This window comes from Phoca vitulina, unplaced genomic scaffold, assembly GCF_004348235.1.
Source record: "Phoca vitulina isolate PV1807 unplaced genomic scaffold, GSC_HSeal_1.0 scaffold26, whole genome shotgun sequence".
Classification (NCBI taxonomy): Eukaryota; Metazoa; Chordata; class Mammalia; order Carnivora; family Phocidae; genus Phoca; species Phoca vitulina.
Window position 1 is genome coordinate 22097660 of NW_022589729.1, and position 25891 is coordinate 22123550.

General features: G+C 51.0%; 1 protein-coding gene across 4 annotated transcripts in view; it reads right to left on the reverse strand.

Moving 5' to 3' along the window:
• The window catches only part of NAV1 (neuron navigator 1), a 168605-nt gene that overhangs the window by 61391 nt on the left and 81323 nt on the right, over positions 1 to 25891 (reverse strand). For all 4 annotated transcript variants that reach the window (XM_032422315.1, XM_032422314.1, XM_032422312.1 and 1 more), the window contains exon 5: positions 24134 to 24499. In XM_032422315.1, coding sequence (XP_032278206.1) covers positions 24134 to 24499 — 366 coding nt within the window. The remainder of the gene's footprint in view (positions 1 to 24133; positions 24500 to 25891) is intronic.

The following is a 25891-nucleotide window of genomic DNA, read 5'->3' on the forward strand; positions in this document are numbered from 1 at the left end:
AGAGCTGTTAAAAACCTATTTTTAAAATCACACAGTTGGCAGATCATCAGGATCAAAACCTGGTAGTCTAGTATAGTCTTATAGAAGAATTGAAAATAATCCATGGGAAAATGTTCCAAGCCTGAGCAACAACACTTTCATGCATGTGTGCATACACACACACACATACACACACTCTCTCTCTCTCTGTCGGAGCATTTGTGCATGCACCGGACAACTGCCAAAAGAATGAGGGGCTAGCAGGACATCAAAGATGACGGAGTGGGACGTGCCTTCTGTTCCAGTTTTCCGACATATTACCCATTGATCTCACCGCCTCATAAATTCTCTTCAGGAGAATTCATCTTGGGCCCAGGGCCCTCTCTCCCTCTTCTTTCATACCTGAAAACCTTCCTCCTTCCTGAATACACTCTCCAGATTTCCTTGCAGTCTACCCTTGAACTTTTCATGACTGCTACACTCACTGTCCTCTTAATGCAGTGCTCCTTGACCTGGTTATAAATCTTTATATATTTTTGACTTGCTTGCTCCCTATTTCTAGCTATTATTATTCCTAGTGTCAGAAATCAACATCCAACTCTGTTATAGATTAATCACGCCATTATGGGGACTGAAATAAGTTGTCTTTTTTTCTCTTTGTAGAGATTAGCACAATTCTTGGCACACAGTGGGTGATTAATAAATCCTCACTGGTGGATGGCTGATCAGCTTCTATTTCATGTAGCTGTTCTATTTCAGGAGCTAGGATTTGACCCAATCTAAAGAGCTCTAAGTGTGACGTGGCACAGGCTAACGGTGGTGCATATAACTCCGTACTGTTCTATTAAGCTCTTAGGATGGAATCCTGTTAGCTATGTGTTGTCATTAAATTCCACATAGACACCACTTGAATAAGAGTCCCTGGTCCCTAGGACTTACGATTAGACAAAAATACCACCATATAACAAATGAATATGGGGAAAAAATAAGCTGGAAAGCAGCATCCCTGGAGGTTGAAGAACCTCATTAATAGCTCTCCTTTATAAAAAATGACCATCCCAGGGGCGCCTGGGTGGCTCAGTCATTAAGAGTCTGCCTTCGGCTCAGGTCATGATCCCAGGGTCCTGGGATCGAGTCCCGCATCGGGCTCCCTGCTCCTCGGGAAGCCTGCTTCTCCCTCTCCCACTCCCCCTGCTTGTGTTCCCTCTCTCGCTGTGTCTCTCTCTGTCAAATAAATAAATAAAATCTTCAAAAAAAAAAAAAAAATGACCATCCCAGAAGGGAGCGTAGGCATTCTCAAGCTTGCAGAAAGTGCTGAGCTCCTTAGACTCACATTCAGTCTACAGAGGAATGGGCTACGGAGCCAGCCAGAGCTGTGTTTGCATTTCTGCTCCACCATGTATTGGCCGTGACTTTGGGACAGGCATTTTCCCTCCCTGAATGCATGCCCACATCACAAAAATGGCCATATCACCATCAGCTCTTCCTGGTTGCTGGCATAAACAAGGGAAAAAATAAACCATCCAGCTCAGTTCCCAGCAAGTAGGTAGGTACCCAATTTCCCTCTGCTCTCCTCTTTGGAATAACCCACCTACTACTCAAATGACGCCTGTAGCTATACATTACCTAGGAAAACCAGTTTATGAGGGAAACTCGTATTTGCATACCCTCTGTAAGTCCACGGGTTACATCGGCATCTCTTGCCTGTGTAAAGCGGACAGTGGCCAGGCTGTTTCACCTGTGTACACATGCACGTGGGCAGGGGCTTTGATGTTCTTTCACCCAATGACGTGTCGGAATCTTCGTGGGAGACAGGGTTCCTAAGATTTAAATGTCCAATTATGTCCAAGAATTTAGTATTTCTAGGAAATTCCTGAAGCATCCCACGAAAGCGAGGATGAGGATGATGCCTCATATCCGACACATTCTGCCCACAGGTAGCATTACTGGACTCTGCTCGCGTAGCAAAGGCAAAGGCAGGCCATCATTCTGGCCATGAACTTCGCCTGAGATGAAACCGAGACCAGGCTCTGGAGGAAAGAAGCCAGTTGCGTTACCAAAGGCTTCCAGATAGGACTGCCGGTGGTGCTAAGCAGTGACATTTTGATTCAGCTGTCTGTTTGAGGATTCTATCTTAGACAAGGAGTATCTGTTATCGATGAAGCCACAGTGATGGTGGGTCTGGGCAAAGAAAGTGGAAGATGACATACAGCCTCTCAACTGAGGAAAACTCCTCCCTCTCTCCTCAGATGAGCTCTGGTTCCACTGGAAAATGCATATTTTTGCTTTCAGGCCCAATGGAAATGCCATCTTCCCGTGAAGTCCTCTCTGACCACTCAAACTACGGCCCCTCCCTGCTTGCTTCTGCTTCCTACACATTCGATCTGGTGTCACAGGGATCTGCACCCTGTTTCCTCCACCAGATTGCATCCTCCTGCATTATTCCCCCTCCAATAATGTATGTATGTGCTCGTTGACTTTTATTTATCTGTTTTCACTGAACGATAAGCTTCCTGAGGGCACAGACTCTCATGTCTGTCTTGCTCATCACTATCCTACTCCCGGTTCCCAGCACCGTGCTTGGCATCTGTGAGATGCTCGCTACAGTTTGTTGAATAAATGAACAGACAAATGTTAGCTCCGTAAGGGTCAGCTCGGTGTCTCCAGCCCCCAGCATAATGGCTGGCACAAAGGTATCACATAGTAGAGGCTGAAGAAATAAGGTGGTTTTTTTAAACGATGAAGTTTTTTTAAGTGGCCGATTTTTACGTAAATTGCCATTAAAATAGAATGTATAAATATGGCATCTTCGTTAGGATAGAATTTGGACTGAATAGAAATCTGAAGATGAGTAATTGAGAATTTAAGAAAAAAATCAAAAATATATTCGATGCCAGGAAGTTATTTAGTCTATTATTCCGATTGGCATCCTCATTAGGGTCCTAGCAAAACGGAAGGAAAAAATGAAGGGAAAAAGCAAACTTGAAGAATCTGGGAGGGACTCCTACTGCCTGCGAGGGACCTCAACTAGTAAATATCACTCGTAAGAGCTCACGTGTTGAAAGCACTTTGCTCTTCATATCAGCTCACTGTCATGACTACAGCCCAGGGGGGTAGACTGGTCAGGAGTTAGGCCCATTTTATGGAGAAGGAAACTGAGGCTGGAGGCTACGCAACCTCTGTAAGGTCACAAGGCTAACTGTAATGGAGCCCTTGCCCTGAATTAGGTCACCAGACTCTACAAGTCCAGTGCTCTTCCCACCTCACTCCCACTAGACTTCCGGGCCGACTGCAGACCTTTGCGGAGGCCTCAAATATCCTCAACTTGTGCATCTTCAGCATTTGGTATTCCTTGGGCCTAGATCAGTGTCAATGAGAATGAACTCCTTATAGTAGCATTTAGGGGTTGGCTTTAGAGTCAGACAGATCTAGGTGTGAGAACAAATCCCACCACTGTGATCTTAGATAGGATTACTTAACCTCCCTGTGCCTCAGTTTCTTCACTTGTGAAATGGGATGATGATGAAATATACCTCGTATGGTTGTTGTAGGGCTTAAAGAAGTGAATGTTTACAAAGTGCTTAGCATAGATAGTGCTTTAGAGCATCCTGTTATAGGGTGAAAGTGATTGGCTCAGATGTTACACACAGCCACACTAAGTCTTCCTCATTATAATGCTTCCCGCTTGGCACCTCTCTCCTCCCTGCCTCTCAAGCAGAGCGCAGGGGCTTTGCAGGAAGAGGTTAAGCCGGCGAGTGTGGTTTGCCTGCGTTGTGCGTGCGTAGCCCCATAAAACCCACTAACAAGAAGCAGCTCGTTGGCTCTGCTGTCCCTAGGCATTTTGTCCTCTCACAGAGGCTGGGTTTGTGCCAAGCTGGAGTCCTGTGCCCCAGGGGGTCTCTGCGGGTTGAGGGAGGCAAGTGCTGTGAGCAGGTCTTGTTCCTACTGGTCCCCAGGTTATAGCTAAGGGCCCCTTCTAGGAGGGAATCTAGGAATGCTGAATGGGATAGATGCCTACACCCCAGGTTTGCTGCTTAAAAGAATCTGAAGGATGGTGATTTCTGGAACAGGAAAGAGAGTGGTCTCCAGGAGAGATGTGCAAGAATGGTGCTTATGGAGATAGCCTTCCATGATAGATGCAGTAATGCCAGGCATCTGCTCTGAGGCAAGTGGAGTGGCCAATGGCTGATCACAGCTCAACTCATCAAAAGCTGGGTATGGAGATACTGCGGGCCAATTAGGCCATTCACCCTGATACCTCACATCCTTTCTATGCTGCCTCCTTTGGAGCTTAAGGGGAACCTGCACCTGAAGGGCAAGCATCTCTTTGATCCCTGTTGGCCCCAATAAAGCATCATTTACAGGGAAGGTTTTTCGAGCTGTCTCCAGAGCAAAGGCTTGGGTTAAACTCTCCCCCTGTGGATTGCAGCCAGGGTAGTTAAATTTTGTATTTGAACTCTGGTGATTTGAGGACTGACCTCCACTTTATAACATCCCCTCTCTCCTTGCCTACCAACAACAATCGGCTTGAAAGTCTTGGGCTTGGGTAGAAAGGAAACTGCAGTCCAACCTCGCCCCACCTAGCAGACGTGATGTGACCGGCTCCTCTCCCTGGGCTGTGGCAGACAGCTCCCTGCCCTGGCACACCTGCCCAGAAGTCTGTTTCTGGTAAGGAGCTAGGTGAGTACTCAGCAGCTATAGCCCCAGGATAGGCACTAAGCTCACTGTCTACAAAGCCTAGTCTCCCAGGGTGTGGTGGGAAGGGGTGCAGCAGTGCAAGGGGGCAGGGAGAATAGCCATTCAAAAGAAATGATAGCATAACCTAGAAAGGGTTCTGTGTAGGAAAGGGGTGATGGGCTCAGGGAAAGGGAGCCAACTAAAGGATTTTCACATCTTCCAGGGGTGAGGGAGGCAAAGAACAAAAGTGTAGAACCAGTGCAAATCTGGGTTCAGTGACAACTATAATCTTGCTTGGGCACTCCCTGTATGGATCTCAAGCAGGTTCTGAACTGGGGTGGCAGTGCTGGAAGTGGAGAACAAGGTCAGGAACAGCCCCTTCTTTCCACCTTCTCCAGGGCCCAGAGACTCAGGACTCACCCCCAGGATCTCACCAGAAAAAAGAATCCCCAGAGGTCCCTACATAGATCTATTCTTTGTTCAAAACTGGTTCCTCTTAAAGATATATCCCACCAGTCATCCTAGCAAAGTCAGTCCAAGGGTCCCCAGTCCCATTGCAGAGGGGCTGCAGTCTGTCCCACTGTGGTGGGGGACAAGAAGTTGGGGGCCAGCAGGATTCTGGCCTCCAAGGGCACCCAGTGCTGCAGACGCCTCACCCTTGCCAAGCCTTGCCTTGGTTCTGTTGCTCTTACCCTAGGCCTGTGTGTGCAGAGCTGCAGTGAAGCCCCTGGCAAGTGCTTGGGGCTCTCCCCAAGGAACCATGGGGAAAGGGGGGCATGTTCCAGGGTGCAAGTCTGGGCTCTTGGGGTTGAAAGCCCTGAGGAGGTATGGGGGTGGGAGTGGTCTCAGCTTCAGTCATCTGGCCTAACCTCCAACTTCCTTCAGCCAGCCAAGTCAGAGGGAGGGTGAGGGGAGGGAGTGTGTATATTGGGGTGGGAAGCTCCAGAAAAACCAGAAAGCATCAGCTCTCTTTCTCTGGCTGCTGGAATTTCCTAATCCTCTCTTGGAAGTGCAGTTTCCAAGTCAGCTCTGAGGATCCCTGACTGGCTGTGCTCACACTCACTTCCTCTTAGTGGGGAGCCACCATGAACGGCCCCCCTCACCATGGCACAGGACTGATCTGTGATCCCCCACTGTGCATCTCCCAAATTCCGCTGCTGCTCATCCCTTCCCAGAGTAGAGTCCCAGGCTTCACTCCTCCTCAGAGGAATCCAACCAGCTGTGGGGTCACAAATTCACCCCCACCTCCCCTCCTTAGGTCTCACCCCTCTACCTCCTTATACCCCAGAGCTTCTGAGTCAGGGAGACCCTCCCGCTGAAGGACACTCCCCTTCCCTCTCCAGGTCCCTAAGAACCCCGACCCTCCCCCCCACAGCTGGGGGCGGGACCCCCCCCCCAATACACTGCAGCGGCAACCATCCAAGTTCAATCAAGTTGTGCCATTGTCTCAGCTTTGTCCCGGTCTCTGCGGAACCCAAGCGCCTTGCTTTGCCTTCCCTCTCCTTTCCCCAGACCCGTCCACACACCCACCTCCAACTCCCAACGCCAACAAGCCCAGGACTCCGGGGAGCCGGGAGCCAGAGGACTCTGTCGGCGCGGGCACTCCTCCCTCCCTCTGTCAGAAAAGCAGGGCAGCCAAGATCCTCCTTCTTGCAGACCCCACACCCACTGCTGCGGTAGTGTAGCCAGGGGCGGGGGCTGGGGTTGGGGTTGGAGGGCTCCCAACCCCGACCCCAGCACTGCGGCAGGGGCCGGGCGCTTACCTGCGGGGGAAATTCACCGTCCTTCCCGACCTGGGCAGGGGCAGATGAAGCATCTTCCCCGGCTCAGGAGGCCATTCGCCGGGTGGGCACCCAGCGCCCTCCCCGGCACCGCGGACACCCGAAGAGGTCTGAGCCCGGGCCACGCGGAGGGCCAGACACCGAGTGCTCGCCGGCCCTCCGCTCCCTTTTCTCCCCACCGCCGGGGCTCGCACTTACGGCTCCAGCTGTACTTAAAGCGACAGAGCCCCATTTCGCCGCCGCTGACTTCTGTCCCGAGCCCCGGAGATGCAGGCTGAGAGCGGGCTCTTTAACGCCCAGAGCAGGTAGACAAAGAGCCACCGCAGCCTCAGCCTTCCGGTGGCCTCGGGAGCCCAGGAGGTGCAGATGCGGGCTGGGGGCCTCGACCTCCACCTGGGCTGCCCTGGAGTTAACCCCCTGGCTGCCTGCTGCGGTGCCCTGGGCGCTCTTACTTGCGCTACAGAGGCAGAAAGGGGTGTGGGCAGCGAGCCAGGGAACCAACCGGTGTGTACCGGTGGGCACGGGTCGGGGAGGCCTGGGTTGAACCTTCCCCCTGGCAGGGCTTCTTCCCAGCCCCCTCCTGGCCCCTTTCCAGGCTCTAAAAATTAGTCAGAATAAGAGCAGGGGATCAGTACATCACCTAAAACGAGGAGCGTGGTTGGGGGATGAAGGTCAGGCGACGGGCACAAATTACCAGGAGCTGGCTCAGAGACCTGGGGTGGGGAGGGGAGACTAGGAAGGTGTGCCCTCCAGGAGCGCAGACAACTTGGGTGGGGGGAGGGCTAACGTTTTTCCCGCTTAGGGAAATAGATTAGGTGAAAGGTGTGCATGTTGGGGGAAGATGCCAGGGAGAAAGAAGAGTTCACACCATGCAAGAGTCTGTGCTTTCATCCAGGAGGCATTTTCAGCTAAGAAGGAAAACGATCTCAAGGAGGAAGGATTTTAGTTGTAAAGTAAGAGGGAAAAGAAGTGGGATCCAGTAGCAGCCCCCCGCCCCAGCCCATTGAGCTCCCCTCAGGGTCTTCCTGAGCACTTAACTCTCCCCGTTCAAAGAAGGGGGGCTGCACAGATGCTCTCACCACTGCTTCCTCGAGGCCGCTCTCCTTGCTCCTGGAAGGGGCTGACTGTGTAAGGTTGGGTCCCCATCTCAATGTGATCTGGGCAAACCAGGGAGACCATGTTTTAGCAACGGACAGATGATATCCGCAGTTTCTTGAAGCAACAAAAGCACCGCAGTGATCTTTTTAAAAAGCCGCCCCCAGTACTCACCTAAGAGGCCGGTGCGCCACTGAGCAGTAGTTGTCTCTAGTGTTTGGGCAGCTTGAGGTGATCAGCTGCACACAGAGACCCTATGGGTTCACCTAGGCCTGTCACCTCAGCACCTGGTTTTCACAGAAGTTAAGGCAGAGGACATTCACACTCCTGAGCTCCTCCCCGCTCCCCACGAGGTCTGGATGGTGCTTTGAGTGCTAGGGATGGCCCTTCTCCCTAAAAGCCCACCTGGCTCTGGTCCTCTGATTGCCCAGTGCCACTGACCTGGGGCTGCACCTTTAGAGGGGGAACCACCGTTCTTAGAGGGTGGGAAACCTTACAGAGGGAACTCTGCCTCTGGATCCCTGAGCAGTCCGAGTTGGAGAGGGGTCTGTTTCTGAGGGTGCATACTGTGGTCAAGTTTTCCATATATGCTTGGAGATCAAAGGGGAGTAAAGAGCTGCAGTGATCCTAGCACCAATCCCTCAGGCTCCCCCCTAGCATGGGGGGGGGGGGCGCGCAAGTTGATTTTTATTCCCTTTACTCTATGCTGAGTGGTTTGGGTGGTAGGACTTAGGAAAGATGCAACAGGTCCCAAGCAGACCAGCTGTGAGGGGAATCGGAGCAAGGCAGGTGGTTTTCGCCAGCATTTTCACCCATCTCAGGCCCTACACCAAACCCCTATCCTGACTCTTCTGTCCTGGTCACGTCTGCAGCCAGCCCATCCTCACCACCACCCCAACGGGAGGGCGAGTGTAATCAGTTTTCTAGGGAGATTCTGCCTGTGCAGCTGTGTTGGGGCTGGCCTGGGTCATCTGGGGAACAGCTTATGGTGACAGGCACCATAAGGGATTCTCTTTAGCCTCAGCCAGCATCCTGAGTAAAATGACTTTGTCTGAGCCAGAGGAATGTCACCAGCAGGGGATGTTTTCCCCCAGATCTAGCTGTGCGCTTTCCATAAGGTTTCCCCCTTTGTGGATTTCTGGGCAGAGCCTAGAGGGAGGGGGGACCCACAGAGGTGAGGCACAGAGGCTTTACTTGGAGGGGCAGGAGTCTTTGGAGCAGGGACTGAGCTGTCCCAGAACATTCCTTCACAGCCTTGAAGAGCTCATGTGGCCCTATCCCTCTTCTTCACACAAGGCAGCCTGCCCATCCTCCCTTTGGCCCTCCCCCTCCACCTGCGCTGCACCCCCCTGCCCCCCACCCCTCCACAGCAGGGACTAGGGAGCAGGCAGTAAAGAAAGCAACTCTCAGCCAGCAGCTCGACACAGGGGAGGAGCTCTCAGCTCCTGAGTTTTGTCCTTGTCCTCCCACCCCCACCCAAGGGGATTCTGGGCTAGAGGATCTCTAAACCCCTCCTCCTTGGGTCTGATTCTTGAACTGTTAGAACCCAGTAGAATATGAGGTTTCCCTCTACATGTTCCTCTTTCCTTGCCAACAAGGAAGGTGGGTTGCATGGTTGTGTCTACCTTCTACTTACCCTTCTGCTTGGGGGAGGTTCCGGTGGGCTTTTACAGGGGAAGGAGCGGGGGCCCAGAGACTTAAAGAAATAGCATACAAATTAGCACCTGCTATTTTCAGCCAGCAGGTCAAAGCACTTTGGGTAATTGGACAGCATCACTGAAGAGAAGTGCTGTCTGGGGGCTTCTGTGAAGACAGTAAAACACAACCTCCCCTGTCAGCAGACCCAGCTCATGTGCTTGAAGAGGCCCTGACCCTGCCCATCATGGGGGTGTGGCAGAGTTGGGGGTGGTGGTGGTGGCAGAGTTGGGGGGGTGTGGTGGCCTCGTTGCCTTGACTACAGTGGGGGGGCTTGCAGGGGATGACTCTGAGCTCTTCTTTCTGGGTCCCAGGCTGCAGTTGTCGCCTGTGGCAGAAGGAATGGGGGACAGCTTGTGGTGGAGGCATGTGGTGGAGGGGGTAGACACCTGCTGATAGGAAGCTGGGAGTCAGGCACTTTTCCAGAAAGAAAACCCAGCCAAAAAGGGAGAGAGGAAAAAGGCCCATCTATCTTAGATAGGCTTCCCCTGTGCTCCTCTGGCTTCTCTTCAAAGAGCCCTTGGGAGCCATGATCTCATTTGTCTCCCATGCCAGCGCCATCAGAGTGGCTCTTTACAAGGGGGAAACTGAGGCATGGAAAGGCCAGGAAATGTTTAAAGCAGAAGGCAGAGCCCAGATTAATACACATGAGGTCTTTCAGCCAGATTCCTGTGAGGGGTGATACCCTCCCCACAACCCCTCCACCCCCTCCACACACACCTCAAGGGATCTCTGGAGTCACCCTGGCTCAGGCCCAAGGTCCTCCAGACCAACGTTCCATTTCCAACAGGAACATCCTGAGATAGTTAGTGGGAGGCTCTGGTCCTTGACCATAATCTCAAAGATTAATGGGGTTGGTGAGAGTGAGGCACAAAAAAGAGAAAGACTTGCCAGGAAGGTCCATGTGGTCCAAGTTCCAGTGTCACCTGCCTGGGGGTTTTGGGGCTCCAGTGTCCCCTGTTGGGTCTGACTACACACCTGATTCCTGGTGAAGCCCAGAAGTGAGACCGTTGAGACGACTAGGGTCCCAGGGTAAGCATCCACCATTCTGTCCCTTGACCTACCCTCACTTCCCCGATTTCCCGTCAATAATGAAGCTATTTACTTCCTTAGCTGGAAAAGTCCCCGCCCCTCCACAAGTCTGGGCCAGTCAGAGAAGCTCCCTTGGGGTCTGTGGGGACAAGCTGAGCCCTGAGACCCCTCCACGTCTTGGCCAGGCTGGGCTGGTAGCATCTTGGCAGAGGCAAAACAAAGAGCATTTTACCATATAGAGTGGGGTGATGAGAAAGAGAAAGAATTAAACCAGAATGCAGGGACAGGGGAAGGACTTGGGGGAGGACCCTGGTGAATTAACCCTGTGGCCACACCGAGGTGGGATCCCTATGCTCTCCATGGAGAATGACCTGGTCACATCTCTAACTCCAGCTTTTCAAACCTACTCCCAGATCCCCCAATGACCCTGGTGACTCCTGGGGAAATCATCTGTCGGCACCTTGATAGAACCATCTATAAAAATCATTCCCAGCCTCGGGCCCCTGGGTGGCTCAGTTGGTTAAGCAACTGCCTTCGGCTCAGGTCATGATCCTGGAGTCCCGGGATCGAGTCCCGCATCGGGCTCCCTGCTCGGCAGGGAGTCTGCTTCTCCCTCTGACCCTCCTCCCTCTCATGCTCTCTGTCTCTCATTCTCTCTCTCTCAAATAAATAAATAAAATCTTAAAAAAAAAAAAAAAATCATTCCCAGCCTCTGTGGTAACACTTCCACGACTCTGATCTCATTTACAAACAACCTAATGCTCTAAGGTGAGGCACGTGTTACTATACTTGCTTTAGAACATGAAGGGTTAAGAGAGCGGCCTCAGGTAGTTTGGCCACAGGTATGAAAGCCATGATGACATTAGTCCCAGGCAAAAAAGAAATCCAGCGGATTTCTTGTCTTCTCAGGGAGGCCTGAGTTTTCAAGAGCTCCTGGGGAGCTTCTCTCTGCTTTTGACCTACTAAGGCTGTACCTTCCCTCAGCAACTTCCAGGCCCTTCCTGGAGGATATGCCAGGTTGCCTGGGACAGATCCACTTCACGTGGTCAGATAATCCAGAATGTCAGAGCCAAAAAAATATGTACAGCTCCTCTGGTTCAAGTCCCTCCTTTTCACAAAGGAGGAAAGCAGGGCTCAGAAAGGGTAAGCGACTTCCTCAAGGTTCTTCCACAGAACCTGGGCTTCCTGGTTCCCAGGGCAGTGTTCTTTCTAGTGGTCAGCGCTTCCCACTTATTACCAACTCCCTCCCCAGGGCCAGCTTGATGCTAGGACTGAAAGGCTCTGAGGGTAGGTGGGGGAGAGTTTGGATCCGGGACACTGGAGTCACCGGATGCACAGCGAAGTGCCCCAAAGTCCAGCACCGATCCCAGTTGCGAATTCTCTGGAGCAGCAAATGAACCCGCAAGAGGAGTGGGTGCGCCCAGCTGTGTTACTGCTCCGCAAATATTTACATGACCTCTGAGGAAACCTGCCTTCTCACCACCCCACAGCTGGGAGAGGCAGCAGAGAGGAAGCACCCCCGACCAGATCTTATATAGTGAGCTACTGTTTCAGCAGTCCTAGCTTAATATCCTCCTGCCACCATCCCAAACCTCTGAGTCTCGGCATGGTTCTGAGAACACAGGACAGATAGGACGATGGGAAGACTGAGGGACAGGACAGAAGCTGCCTCTCCAATAGGACCCGATGGACCCTCAGCCAGTCTCCCTGGGCAGATGTGTGCATGTGTGTGTGTGTGTGTGTGCGCACGCACGCACTAGCATCTATAAGCCCTCTGGCTCAAATCCGAGGCCAGAAACAATAACTTCAGAACCACAGCACCCACTGCCCCAGGTTCTCCACTACTGAGTTGGAGCTCTAATCTCTGGAGAGAAATAGGAATAAAATCTCATATGATTTGAGAAGGCACTGTAAATGTATCGTCCCTTTCATCCTCAAAGCCCTTCTCACCATGTCCCTGGCCACCCCTCCTCTCCCTGGTCCAAGCTACCACCTTCTCTTGTCTAGATTATTGTAGTACTTTCCTTTCTAGGCTTCTAGGTTCTCCCTGGTTTCCCTGTGGCTATTGTCCTCTTAGTAGCCAGGCAGGCCCTTTACCAAACATGTCAGACCTCATCACTCCTTTCCCTGAAACATTCCTGGTTTGGCTAGATGAAAAGCCAAAGTCCTCACCCTGATATGTAAGACCCTTTATTACCTGGCCCCTGGCTACCTCCTGATCTCATTTTCTGACTACTCTGCCTTGTTTACGCTGCATCAGGCACATTGACCTCCTTGCAGTTCCTTGAACACATGCCCATCCTTGCCTCAGGGCCTTTGCACATGCTCTTCACGCATAGTTTGCCAGAGAAGCCCTCTCTGACCACTGGAGCTCAAACAGCCCCTCTCCCCATCACTCTCTGCCCTTTACCCTGCTTTATTTTCCTCATGGCACACAGCGCCACATAATCTACTAGGTATTTACTCGTTTGTCATCTGTTTTTCATATGAGTTTAAGAACAACGTCTATTTTTGTCCTCTTGCTGTATCCCCAAATGTCTTATATAGTAGGTACTCTACTAATATTTATTAAATATATGAATACGTAATATGAATATGAATAATAAATGTCACGAAGTACGTATTATCATCTTTCAGACAATGAGATGAAGCACAAAGAGGCTAAAAGTAACTTATCCAAGGTTATGCAGGTGGTAAGTGGCAAACATGAGAATTAAATCCAGGTCATCTGGACTCCGGAATGTTCTACCCACATTGCCAACCTGCCTCCGAAGAACAGAAAACTAACCACAGGGACCAGTGGAGACATAAGAGACCATATAAGCCACTGCCTCCCAGACTTCAGCGGCACCCGAAGGATCTCTTAGCTGGAGCCTCCCACAAGGAGCTTTTTGCTCCAGCTACATCCAGAAAACAGGGATCCTCTGAGGAAAGTTCACTCCAGCAAGGGCATGGGGCAACTGGCTCAGGAAGGGCTGGCGACAGGCAGATGATAAGCTCTGTCCCTCCTCTTCTATTAACACTCGGCAGAATGTCAGCAGCCCTGGGAGTCCCTAATGCTAGAAGTCCCACCACCCGAGCCCAGCCACGAGCCTGGCCACATGGCCGGGTACATGTAGATGGTGTCATTCCTGAACGGCCCCTTGTCATCAAACCCACAGGAGCCGAGACGGAAGCCAGACACTGAAGGGAAGGATGGCTGAGACACTGAGAAAGGTGACCAAGGAGAAACGGGCCGGGAAAGGAGCTGGAAGAGAGTGGGCAGTCAGCAAAAGAAGCAGGATCGAGGTTGGAGATGTGTCCCTATCTCCCAAGCTGCAGATGCCCCCCAAGAAAGAAGGGACAGGGCACAGGACAGACCCTTTTAATACCAGCTGGCCAAGGGGAGCAGGAAGGGCAGGCTGGTGAGAAGGGCTCGCCCTTCTCTGGGTCAGGCCCCCAGGCTGAGCGCAGGGTCACCCACTCCTCTCTGGAAGAGTCCTTCCACCTCCCAGACACCCTCTGTGCCTGTCTGGTTGCTAAACGCACCCTGGCCACCGGCAGCCTTGCGTCCCCCCCACCTCTGCCACCAGCATTAGTGCACACACAGCCTCTTTGTACCCAGCCGCCTCACACACGTGTTCGGATGGCTCCCACAGCGTCTGTCTGTCTCGCATTCCCCTCCTTGGGGTGCACATCACGAGCGCACTGGCTCTGTTCATCTATGGCACATGCCGCAGCATCAGCCTCTCCTACCTTGTCTCCCCATGACGCTGTCTTGCATATTCAGTGAATGTTGATCTGTCTCTTCTGTACGTGCCTTGGGTCTCTCTGGGCCTGACTCTTTCTGCCTGTTTTTCAAAATCCAGACTTTTATACATCTGCCTGCACTTGTCCCATCGTCACTCCAACATAGAGGCAAGAACAATCCAGTCCTGCAGACTCTTTAGGGCACCCCTATGCAAGCTCAGTGGTTAGTCTGACTGCCTGGCTTGCTGGCCCTTCTTAGCTGCAGTGAATGGTCTTTTGCTGGCTGGCCAGAGACATCTGATAGCCCAGAGACCAGAGCTGGCCCCTCGTGGACATCCTGGGACAGCTCAGCCTTTGAGCCTGAGTCAACAAGGACTTGTATTCACAGAGGCTTGGGCTGCTCCTTCTGCCTCTTCTGCCTGTGGTCCTGAGCTCCTCGCTGTGGCTACTTTGTGGCTCTCCAAAGAAGATCCTATCCTGGAAGACAGAGAGGTCACTTAGGGGCATCCCACATGGGGGTCTCTAACTAAGATTCACTGGCCAGTCAATAACATGACCTGAGAACATATTCTGCTGGGTGCTGAGAAAAAATAGAAAATAGGGTCTCTGTCCTTGAGAAGCTCCTACTCCAGTGGAAGGCACGTGATCCCTGCCCCAGAAATTCTCCCAGGCTTAGGGGGCACATGGGCTGCATACAGAGGGAAAAGGTTTCATGGTAGACCCAGCAAGGCAGTGGGTATACCAAAAAGAGCACAGGACATGGGAGTCAGAAGGCCTGGGTTTTGCTTGAGGCAGCCACTTTTAAGTTATGTGATTCTGGCAAGCCAAGTTCCAATTTCTTCACTTGCAAATTGCGGAAAAGAATATCTAATTCAGTGTTAAGATTAAATAAAACAATGAGATATTAGTGTTTTGTAGACCATACATGCTATGCAATTGTTAGAGAATCTAAAAAGCACAAGTTACTACAGTATGGGTTATATGTACAAGTTCTAAGACAATCCAGAGTCAGAGAGCAATCATAGTGCAATGGGCTGGATTAGAAAAGGCTTCCTGGAAGGAGGGGATGTGGCAGACGAGTGGGCAACTGAATCACCACCCAGGGGGAAAAGTTCCATTCTATAGGTGGTCTTTAGGACCTTTACTGCTTTAATTTTCCAGGAGCCAACCAAGAGAAGGGAGGGAGGTAACATTTACTGAGGCCCTGCTGCATACCTAGTGTATTAATACAACATATTCCATAACATCCTTATAGGAATCTTATTCCCATATAACTATTCCCACTGGAATGGATTCACAGCTTTCCCAAAGCCTCAGAGCTGGGATCTGAACCCAGGCCTATCAGACTTCCAGACTTATGCTCTTTCTGTAATATCAGATTGCATGGAATTTCCAGGCATTCCTTGAGCCCAGCTGGCTTATCACAGAATATAAAGTTGGTGGGAAAAGGAGGAGGGAGCTGACAATTAAAGAAGATAGAGACAAGTGGACAGGCAGGTGGGCAGGGCTGTGGGGGGGAGGGGGAGCCAAACCCATCTCAACAGCTTCCTCAACCCCTTATCCATCCTGATCGTCCACCAAATTGTCTGTCATCAAACTCAGTGAAAACCCCAGCAGCTCAATTGTAGGTTACTAGGACGCGTCAGAGGAGGGGCCACGCCTCCGGCTGCATCAGTTGCCGTGGCAACGAGCGCACATCCAGCTGCCCCTCCGGAATACCTGGCTCGCTCCAATCTTCCATCAGCCCTGATGGGTTTGAACAGATACTGTGATCCAAGTTAACCCCACACAGACTGTAGAGTGCTAACACGATTTTGTTTTAAGAATTAAGGGGTGTTTCAAGAGCCAGGAGCTCTCCGAAGCTACCCCCTTCTTCCATCCGTACCCAGGAATCAGACTCCACACCCTCCTTCCCTTCCTTCCCTCTCAACTTCCCTCTTTATAATCAATGCCGTTTGTGTCCCACCCACTCTGCAGTAAACCGTTCGGTAGATGTTAACAGAACACCAGGGCGCCTGGGTGGATCAACTGGTTAAAGTGTCTGCCTTCCGCTCAGGTCATGATCCCAGTGTCCTGGGATCGAGCCCCGCATCAGGCTCCCAGCTCGGCAGAAATCATGCTTCTCCTTCTGCCTGCCGCTCCCCCTGCGTGTACCCTGTCTGTCAAATAAATAAATAAAATCTTAAAAACAACAACAATAACACTACTGCGCCTGTGCCTCGGATCACTCGTGCCTCTCATCCTGAGGGATTTCTCTCGGCCTATGTGCAGTGCGCCAGAAAAGCCAGGATGCAATGCCCCTTGGAGTTGCCCGCAGCCCATCATAACTGGCAGTCGAAAGGTAAATATCTATGCTTCCTTGCCCACTGCGTGGAACAGCTCTGAGGAGTGTTCCATGGAATCCCCCAGAAATCCCTAAGGGCCAGTTGCCCACAGCAGTAACCTCCAGGTAAACATATCCTGCACTGGCTTCCCTTCTCTTCCCTGACTCACTTCCCCACTCCCCATCCGTGTTTTCTAGAATCATCTGCCAAATAAACCACTTGCACTCAAATAAACCACTTGTCTCAAGGTCTCCTTCGGGGACCCCAGCACAAGACACTCTTCATAGACAATAAACGTATGTTTGAGTGCAGGTCATGATGGGAAAGGGGCCGTGTCCGACTGTGTGATCATGCATGCAATTAGCTTAGCTTTACTGCATAACTACCTGTGGCCCAGATCTCCCATTCACAGATGGGTGCCATGTGCCACAGGAAAACACTGGGTGAGCAGGTGCCCCTGGGTCAGAACATATCCACCTTGCTTGGCAAGCCACTTAGTTGGTCAGCCTCAAGTGAGGATCAGAAACAGCCTTTTGAAGCAAGAAGGTTAACAAACACTTTTTCAAATACTGTACTATCATTTCACATGTGCATGTGATGGCTTAGGCGCGTCCGTTTGTGAGTGCCTGCCATCACATGGCTAACAAACGAGAGCTAGCATTTGTTGAACACTTATTACATATAAACATATTAACAAATTTAATCCTCACATCAATCTCCCAGAGTAGGTCCCATTACTGCCCATGTTTTTCAGCTAAGGAAACAGGCTGAGGGAGAATAAGCACTCACCCAAACCCACATAGCTAATAAGAAGAGCCAGGACTCAGACCCAGGAGCTGAAAGCCTTCCCTCTAAGCCAGTCTACTACCCTGTCCCTGGTATGGTGGTGTGCCTATGTGGATAAGCCTGTTCTCCAAGGTCTGTTGACTTAACTGTACACCACAGGACTAAAAGAATATCAAGATGGTGTTGAAAAGCAAAACAAGATCTTCTTTTGCTAAATAAGTCAAAGCCCAAATTCAGAGAACTCATCTGCCAAGCTGAAGAAATCTTATTTGGGTATTCCAACAGCTCCTAATTAAGAAAGAGGCCATCAGCTAAATGAGCAGAACAGTAAGTTGAGATCAGAATAATATATTTCAAACCAACAGCTCTTTATACGTTTCAAAGCACTCCCACTTGTTCTCTTTCACTTGATCCTCCCAAGGCAAAAATGGTTACCTTTTTACAAATGAACAAATCAAGAGTCAGAGAGGCTAGGCGACTTGCACAAGGCCACACAGCGAGCTAGAGGGGAGCTTTGGATGAACTCCAGATCTCCAGATGCTCCTTCTCCTGCACCACAGAGAAGTATCAACCAAGGCTGCCTTTATGAATCTGTGTGTCAACACTGTAATTGTTAGATGTTATCCCCAAAACGGCAACAACCATTGTCTACTCCAACTACACATCGCTTCTTTCGCCACTGACCCAGGAGGCATCCTACCTCCCTTTTAGATTTGAAGCCCTTCAAGGACAGAAACTGAGTTTCCCTTTTGAGCTTGAATGCTGGGTCCTCCCCTGAAGGATCCCCTATCACCCTCTACCCTAATCCTTGTGTTCCATGGGCAAAAGCCAGGCCTGGGCCAGCTGCCCATTACGTGGGAGACCTCAAGAACTGCCAGGAAACAGAGAAGATAAAGGCAGAAGAAGACTCCCCCCACCCCCACCGTCCATTCAAATTAAAAAAGATTCTCTTCTCTTTGTACAAACCTTACAAAAACCCAGTGCCCATTCCAAGAGAATTCTCGTCACTGAAGGTGGTTGGGTTGGGCATTTGGGGTTGACCAGTCAGATATCAGCCAAACTAGGGAGGAGCAAATGAGGCTCCTTCTCCGGAGGGTGGCTGCAGACAGAGGCTGAGGCCAGCTTCGCAAGGCTGGGAGGTGTCCCTTTAAGGCCTGGGCTCACTGCCTCTGGGAGCAGAGAGCCAGCCTAGGAGAAGGCAGGGGCCTACAGTTTATTTTAGTTGACATTTTTCAACGTCAGGACACTTCAGAGCCAAGAAGGAAACGAATCCCATCTGTTCCTGAGCCCCCAAGCACAGTTCAAGAGGACAGGCTGGGGAAGGGAGGGGGAGGTGAAGAGAGAACAAGAATCCTGGAACATCCAGCCACACACACGGAGCGGGAAACCACCTGAGGAGAGACACAGGGCATGGCCGACAGTCACCAAGAAGTCCTGTTGTCCCTCCATCACACCCGCAGAGCTCTTTCAAGATGGGGCCTGCTGGCTCTGTCTAAGGCTCTGCAGCCTTTGGCACAGGTCGCTGGACAGCAGTCCCGCCAGGGCTGCTGATGACACAACTCTATACCATGGGAATGGCGCCCACTGGAGGTGTGCAACACGGCAGTACGGCTGCTGGCTCGGCCTGGGGTTCCTGCTCCTCACCGCCGCGCGGCTCAGACACAGCCCAGCCCAGCTGCCGTTCACATGCGCAGAAATGGAGACAGTGGGAGGGAAATCCAAGTTCAAGTAGGGAGGGAATGGAGAGCCTTCTGACCTCCTTCCCCTCTGGGCACATCTGCTCCCTATGCCCAGTGCCTCTATTTATCTCTGCACGGGAGCCCATCCTGGACTCCCCTCCTGTTCCAACTCTGGGTGCCAGTGAAGGGAAGGACAGATGGCTGTGGAACTTATCTTCTTACTGAGATTAAATTCCAGACCTTCCTATTTTTAGGAAAACAAATTCCTGTTCTCTTTTCAAGAGGTAAAAATGTCTCTCAAACTGTCATCTAGGACAGTCCGCGGCCACCCTCAAGTTGTCTATAGCGTCATGCTTTGGAGATTACCCTGGCAGGCCCAGTGTCAGGTGGTGATTGGTTTAGGTGCCAAATTTTAAGAGGATCATTGACAACTTGAGGGCTTCCAGGGGAGGGTGAAGAGGATAATCACGATCTGGAAAACTGGGTCATTTAAGAAAATAATGAAATGAGCTGGGGACTTTTTTTTTTTTGGTCTAAAGAAGAGACTATCTGAGCAATCATTAAGAACATGTTGAAATATTTGAGTGAAGATTTACACTTATTCTATTTTTCTTGGATGGCAGCATTTGAATCAATAGGCCGAAGGGAAGCTGATTTCAGGTGGATATTTAGAAAGGTTCTCATAATTTTGTTCTATAGGAAATAAAATAAGCTCATTGTGTCTACACAAGGCAACACCAAAAGAGTGGCTATCAGGAATGCTATAAAGAAGATTCTTTTTTTTTTTTTTAAAGATTTTATTTATTTATTTGAGAGAGAGAGAATGAGAGACAGAGAGCATGAGAGGGAGGAGGGTCAGAGGGAGAAGCAGACTCCCTGCCGAGCAGGGAGCCCGATGCGGGACTCGATCCCGGGACTCCAGGATCATGACCTGAGCCAAAGGCAGTCGCTTAACCAACCGAGCCACCCAGGCGCCCTATAAAGAAGATTCTTGTCCCTTATGGGAAGATAGACTAGTCCAAAATCACTGAGAAGCTTTAGAAAAATATGGCTTCCCGAGTAGCAGAGAATCTGCCTTGGTAGGTCTGGAATGCGATTTGGAATCTAAATTTTTAAAAAGTCCCATTAGCTATAAAACTCTTAGAAGAAAACACAGGGGCAGAGGTTCGTGACACTGGATTTGGCCGTGACTTCTTGGATACAACACCTAAAGCATAGGCAACAAAAGAAACATTAGATAAACTGGAGTTCATCAAAATGAAAAACTTTTGTGCTCAGAGGACACTAATAACAGATTGAAAAGGCAACCCATAGGACGGGAGAAAATATTCGCAAATCATATGTCTGACAAGAGATTAATAACCAGAATATATAAAGAACTCCTACAACTCAACAATGACAACACAACCCAATTAAAAAATGGGTAAAGGACTTGAACAGACATTTTTCCAAAGATGACATACCAATGGCCAATAAACACATGAAAAGATGTTCAACACCGCTACTCGTCAGGGAAACACAAATCAAAACCACAATGAGATACCACTTCACACTCATTAGGATGGCTATTATTAAAAACCCAAACAAACAGAAAATTGTAAGTGTTGGCAAGGAGGTGGAGAAATTGTACCCCTCATGCGTTGCTGGTGGAAATGTAAAATGGTATGGCCCTGTGGAAAACAGTATAGAGGTTCCTCAAAAATTAAAATAGAGTAACTGTATGTGATCGTATGTAACTACATATGACCTGATAGCCCTACTTTTCGGTATGTACCCAAAGAATTGAAAGCAAGGGCCTGAACAGATATTTGTTCACCAATGTTCACAGCAGGATTATTTACAAGAGCCAGAAAGTGGAAACAACCCATCGACAGCTGAATGGATAAATAAAATGTGGTATATCCCTACATTAAAATATTATTTAGCCCTAAAAAGGAAGGAAATTCTGGTACATGCTACACATAAATGAACCCTGAGGACATTATGCTAGGTAACACAAACCAGTCCCAGCAGGACACATACTGTATGATTCTGCCTGCATGAGGTACCTAGAGCAGTCAAGTTCACAAAGACAGAGTAGAATGGTGGTTGCCAGGGGCTGGGGGAGGGGAAAATGATAAGTCAGCATTCCATGGGGACAGAGTTTCAGTTTGGTAAGATGGAAAAAGTTCTGGAGATGAATGGCAGTCATGGTTACATAACCACGTGGATGCGCTTCATGCCATTGAGCTGCACTCTAAAAAATTGTTGATGTATTAGCTATATATAAAAAAACATGTATTTTGCCACAATTTTTTAAAAACTGTAATTTTTAAAAATAGGATTCTTTTGGCAGCAAATTCACCTTCCTCATTCTGGTTTGCTGAGCTTCCGTTTGAAGAATGTGCCTTCCCTGAGCCCCCACAGACCGGCAACCCAGGGAAGGCCTGGTGTTTGGATGGAGCGGAGAGAGCTAAAAAACACCCAAGGGGCTGCTCCCCCAGCAGATAACTGAGAGCACTCCAAATCACTGTCATCTTGCATGGCTCACTCGGACGGCTTGTGGCTGATCGTGTGTCGCCCAGTGGGAAAGCAGAGGCTTCACCTCTCCTGCTAGCCTAGTGCTGGGAGGCAGGAGACTGAATGGCAATGGGCGGTGGCTGACAGGGGTCAAGGAGGTGTCACTGTGTGGTTGAGAAAGGAAGCCCTACAGGCCACCCCTACAGGGAACAGCCCTACTCAGTTCATGAATAGGGAAAACAATTTTCGGAGAAACAGGACATTTTCTAAATTATAAAACCTGGACGGAAACCACGGTGGGGGTTGGGAGGGCCAAGAAGGGGGCTGAGCAGGGGCCGCTCAGGTCTGCATGTTCTCTTGCTGGAATTGAGGATGCCCAGTCTCTAATGAAAAAGCACAACACTTAACCATGCAGACACATAACTGAGGAGTGACTGCTTACATGAAAATTACTGGGATTATAAGTGGGTTCCCCTCAGCTCTGACTTCCTTAGCACACTGAAGGGTGGGTGTGTTCCCAGGCCTGGCAGGGAAGTCAACAACGGAGAAACCTTAAAACTATCAAGTGTTAAGAGTTCCTGCTAACTGCAGACCGCCCATAAACAACACACATGAAATCATCTTGGAAACCAGCATCGCAGATTGTAGTAGGTCCACTTTACGGATACTTCCATGCCAACACTTTCTTCTCCAGAAAGCCTGGGTTTGCACGTTCTCATTCATGCTAGGCTAAGTGAAGTCTGCTTTTTTTTAACTGATTCAGGAGCACACACCCTGTCCAGAGGGAAGGGGATAAAGAAAGGGTGGATTAAGCTCATCTTTCCTGGCTCCCCTCTGCCTAGCATCCCATGCCCTCACACCCCCAAAATCGATGCTCCCAGGTTTGGCCAGCTGCTGCTACATCTGTCCCAGCTGCTGATTCTGAGTGGCACTCGGGTGAAACTGCACAGTCCCTGGGGGCAAGTCTGGGACCCTCAGGGGGCAGGAGTCCTTCTCCTCCTTCAGAATGGCATTTTAACAATAACAATAATAACCAGTAACAGCAAAAAAAAATTTAAAAAGCTAACATTTATTGAGCATTTACAATGAGCCAGGGATTATTCCAAGCACTTTCTATGTGTTTAGCTATTTAATCCTTATAATCATCCTGAGATAGGTTCTATTATCTGTATTTAGCAGACAGACAAACTAAAGCCTGGAGAGGTTACCTAACTTCCCCAAGCTCACACAGCTAGGAAGTCCTGCCACCTGCGTCAGACTGGGATCTCTCCAAAGGCAGGAGTCCTGTGCCTTCCAACGTTTGGGAAATCTTCTGCCATGGCCATTGCGTGCACCGTGGAGGACGGCTCTCACCTCCCTCTGTCTGGGAGCTTCCCGAGGGCTGGGGCTGCGGTCCTTCCAGCACATGGGGAACTTTCAGAGCTCTCTGCCTCACAGGGGTTGTGCCTCCCTTTGCCCCACCCAACTGGGAGCTCTCAGAGGGCAGGGACCGGATGCTTCCTCAGAGAAGCAGCTTCCCAGCACAGCGGCTGTACAAAGCAGCCCGTCAGACACCTTGGCTCTCCTTCCTGCCCGGCAAAGCCCTCTGAGCACAGGAGGAGCTGGGTGGCTTTTCTGCAGTCCCAGCTCCAGGCTGGTGGATCTGAGCGTGAGGTCGGGCTGGCCCCGGGGATTGAAGAGGCAGTAAACAACCCCATTCATGAGTCAGTTGTTTTGCTCCAGAGCAGCCTCATCAGCCGGACAGGCCCTGCCCAGTCCCTCCAAGTTTGTCCCCAAGGGTGGGGAACAGTCGATGGCCTGGAGCTCAGCTCTTAGTCCTTTCCTAGGAGGGGCTACTTTCCATTCTCTTGAAGCTTGGGGGTTTTATTGGGAAGAGGTAGTCCCTGAGAGGGGTAGGGGGCAGGGGTGTTGTCACTACTTGTGTGGTCCCTTGCAAAGTTCCAGCAAACCAAGAAGGAAGAGAGGAAGTAGCAGTGAACTGAAAGATGCTCTGGAGAAGGTTCCAGAACCACTACAGCTCTTCGATCTCACGGCTTGGAACAGTTGGGCCAGGACCCCTCCCACCTCCCACACTTCCTTCTTTCTATCTTCTCCTTCACTTCCCAGACTGTTGCCTATGCCCACGTTGCTCCACAAACCCAACCCTGCCAATTGGGGGCAGAAAAGATGAGGGTCCCTGTGGGGCAAAGTACAGGAAGGAAGGGTTTAACAGGCCGGGATAGGGGCTCGGAAGTTGCATTACTGGTAGAAGGTCTGCAGAGGAAGAAACCAGAGCAGTGGAAACTGAGTGCCGTGGGGGAAGGCACGGGACAGAGGGGCCGGGAATCCCGGCGAGGGAAGAGGGAGCCACCAGTCCCACTTTTCTGTTTCAGTAGTGCTTTTATTTTCTCTTCCTGTTAGACTCGGAGGTAGATAGGTGTAGTCCTCTCATCCTCTTTTTACAAAGGGGATAGCAGATTAGGTTGTCCGAGGCCCACACGGAGCTGGCAGAACGGGGACTAACGCCATTTCCTCCCCAGAGCCCTTCCCGTCAGCCTTTTGAGGGCAAAGGACCGGGGAGGGCGGGGCATGCCTTAGAAGGACAGCCACCCGGGCCAATGAGAGGGAGGGCCCGCCATTGACCAATCAGCCCCTCCAATGGCGGCCCCACCCACCACACCAAAGCCCGTAATACACCACATCAAATTTCGGGGGCAGCCACGACCAGTGTCCAAAGGCCCCACACAGCTGTCTCTTGTCAGAGCACAGCAACCCAAACTCCTGTCGTGAGTCCCACTCCCCTCTGAAGGAATCCCGCTCCACTGGTCTTCCCCCTGCCCTCCCTAGCCCCCTTGCCCCACGGTGCAAGGGGCCTTACCCGGTAGTGATGTCGTCGTCCTCCGTCATGGTCTTGCCCATGAGGTCGCTGTCGCTCATGTAGCCGGACTTGAGGTCCACCTCGTCCGAGTCCAGGGACTCGACCAGCTCCAGGCGGGAGATGTGGCTGAGCTTGCTGGGGCTGCGCATGGGCATGGTGTGCGAGTAGTGGGCCCGTTCCCCGTGCATGTACCAGGCGGGCGGCCCCTCCGAGCGGCAGCCCCCGCCCACCGAGGGCGCGTCCCCAGCCTGCAGCCGCGGGCTGGACTGGCCATAGCGCCAGGAGAGGGGGGACGAGCGGCTGGAGAGGCTGGACACACTGCGAGGGTTGGCGTCATCACTGTCGTAGCACGTCATCTCCAGGGAGCTGGGCAGAGGGCAGAAGGACACTGGTTTTCATTCTGGCAGGGCCGCTCTGGGCCCTGTCCCGGCGGACTGCACTCCAGCGACCCTTCCGCCTTCCCAGGCCCTCCCGCCTCCTCTGCACCGGCCCACGTGGGCTCCAGGAACCTCCAGGAGGCCTCTCTTCGGTCCGGCACCCCTGTTAGTGTTACCTGAAGTTGTCAGATGAAAAGGATTCTTAAGTGCGAGGGAACCAATCCCATATACTGCCTAAGGGCATAGATTTTATGACATGAGCTGGGTTTTAGTCCTTTTCTACCATTTATTTGTAAGTGAGCTGGAGGTGAACTCATCAATCTTGCTAAGCCTCCATTTCCTCATCTGTAAAATGGGGATAATAGCATATTAGCTACTCCACAGAGTTGTAAGGATCACATATGTAAATGTCTAACGCAGTGCCTGGTATATACAAGCTGCTCAATAAATGGGAAGGGTCCAGTGGGATCGCTTGGGGGAAGTGGGACAGACTGGTCACCCGAGCTGCAAAGGCCTTGATCATTCATTTGTTCAGGGTGTGTCTATCACCTCTTTTCTATTAATAAGCTAAGAGCTAGTTGATTCCCAAACCAGAGATGGCAAAGCCTGGAGTGGGTTACAGAGGGTATAGGCAAAGCTTTGGGAACCTGAGATGCGTGGCTGGTTCCCAATAAGACTAGTGAAAGGCCTAAGCTGTCAGGAGAAAGCAGCAGCACCTCACCAGAGAACAGAAGCAGCCTTAACTGGAAAGAGGAGAGAACATGGGAAATGGACAATGGGGTGAAGACAGGATGTGCAGGGCCCCACGCCTCAGGCCCTGCTAGGCCAGGCCAGGAAAGCATGCCCAGGTTTGTGCTGGATGACCTGACACAGAGGGAGTCTGGGAGTTGGAGAAGGAGATGCCTTTCTCCCCCAGGGACCCTCTGCAGGTGGCTGCAGAGAGCAAGGATAGTTGGGATCTGCTTGGAGAGGTGGCCTGGATGTGGGTTCAGACAGAGACTGATCATCCCACGCATCCCAGCAGCGTTGCCAGCCCCAATCAACCATGGGTAGGGTCTCAGGGGCTCGGCCTGACGTCAAGGGCCCTGCGTCAGGGTTGCGTAACTGAAATAGGATCCATAGGCCTGGAAAGCTGGGTAGCTAGGGCAGTCTGTGGCTGCAGGACTTACACAAGCACACGAACCCCCACTCTGTGAACACATCTATTTCTTAGTCACTTTGGGGGGTTAAGGTATGAGTGGGACACTGATTTTTCTATTCTTGTTTTTGTAATGCTCCTTGAAAAAATGAAAATCCTCCCAAATTGTGTCTACCAACCCTGAGAAAATAAGGGTTGATTTTTTTTTAAAGATTTTATTTATTTGAGATAGAGCGAGAAAAA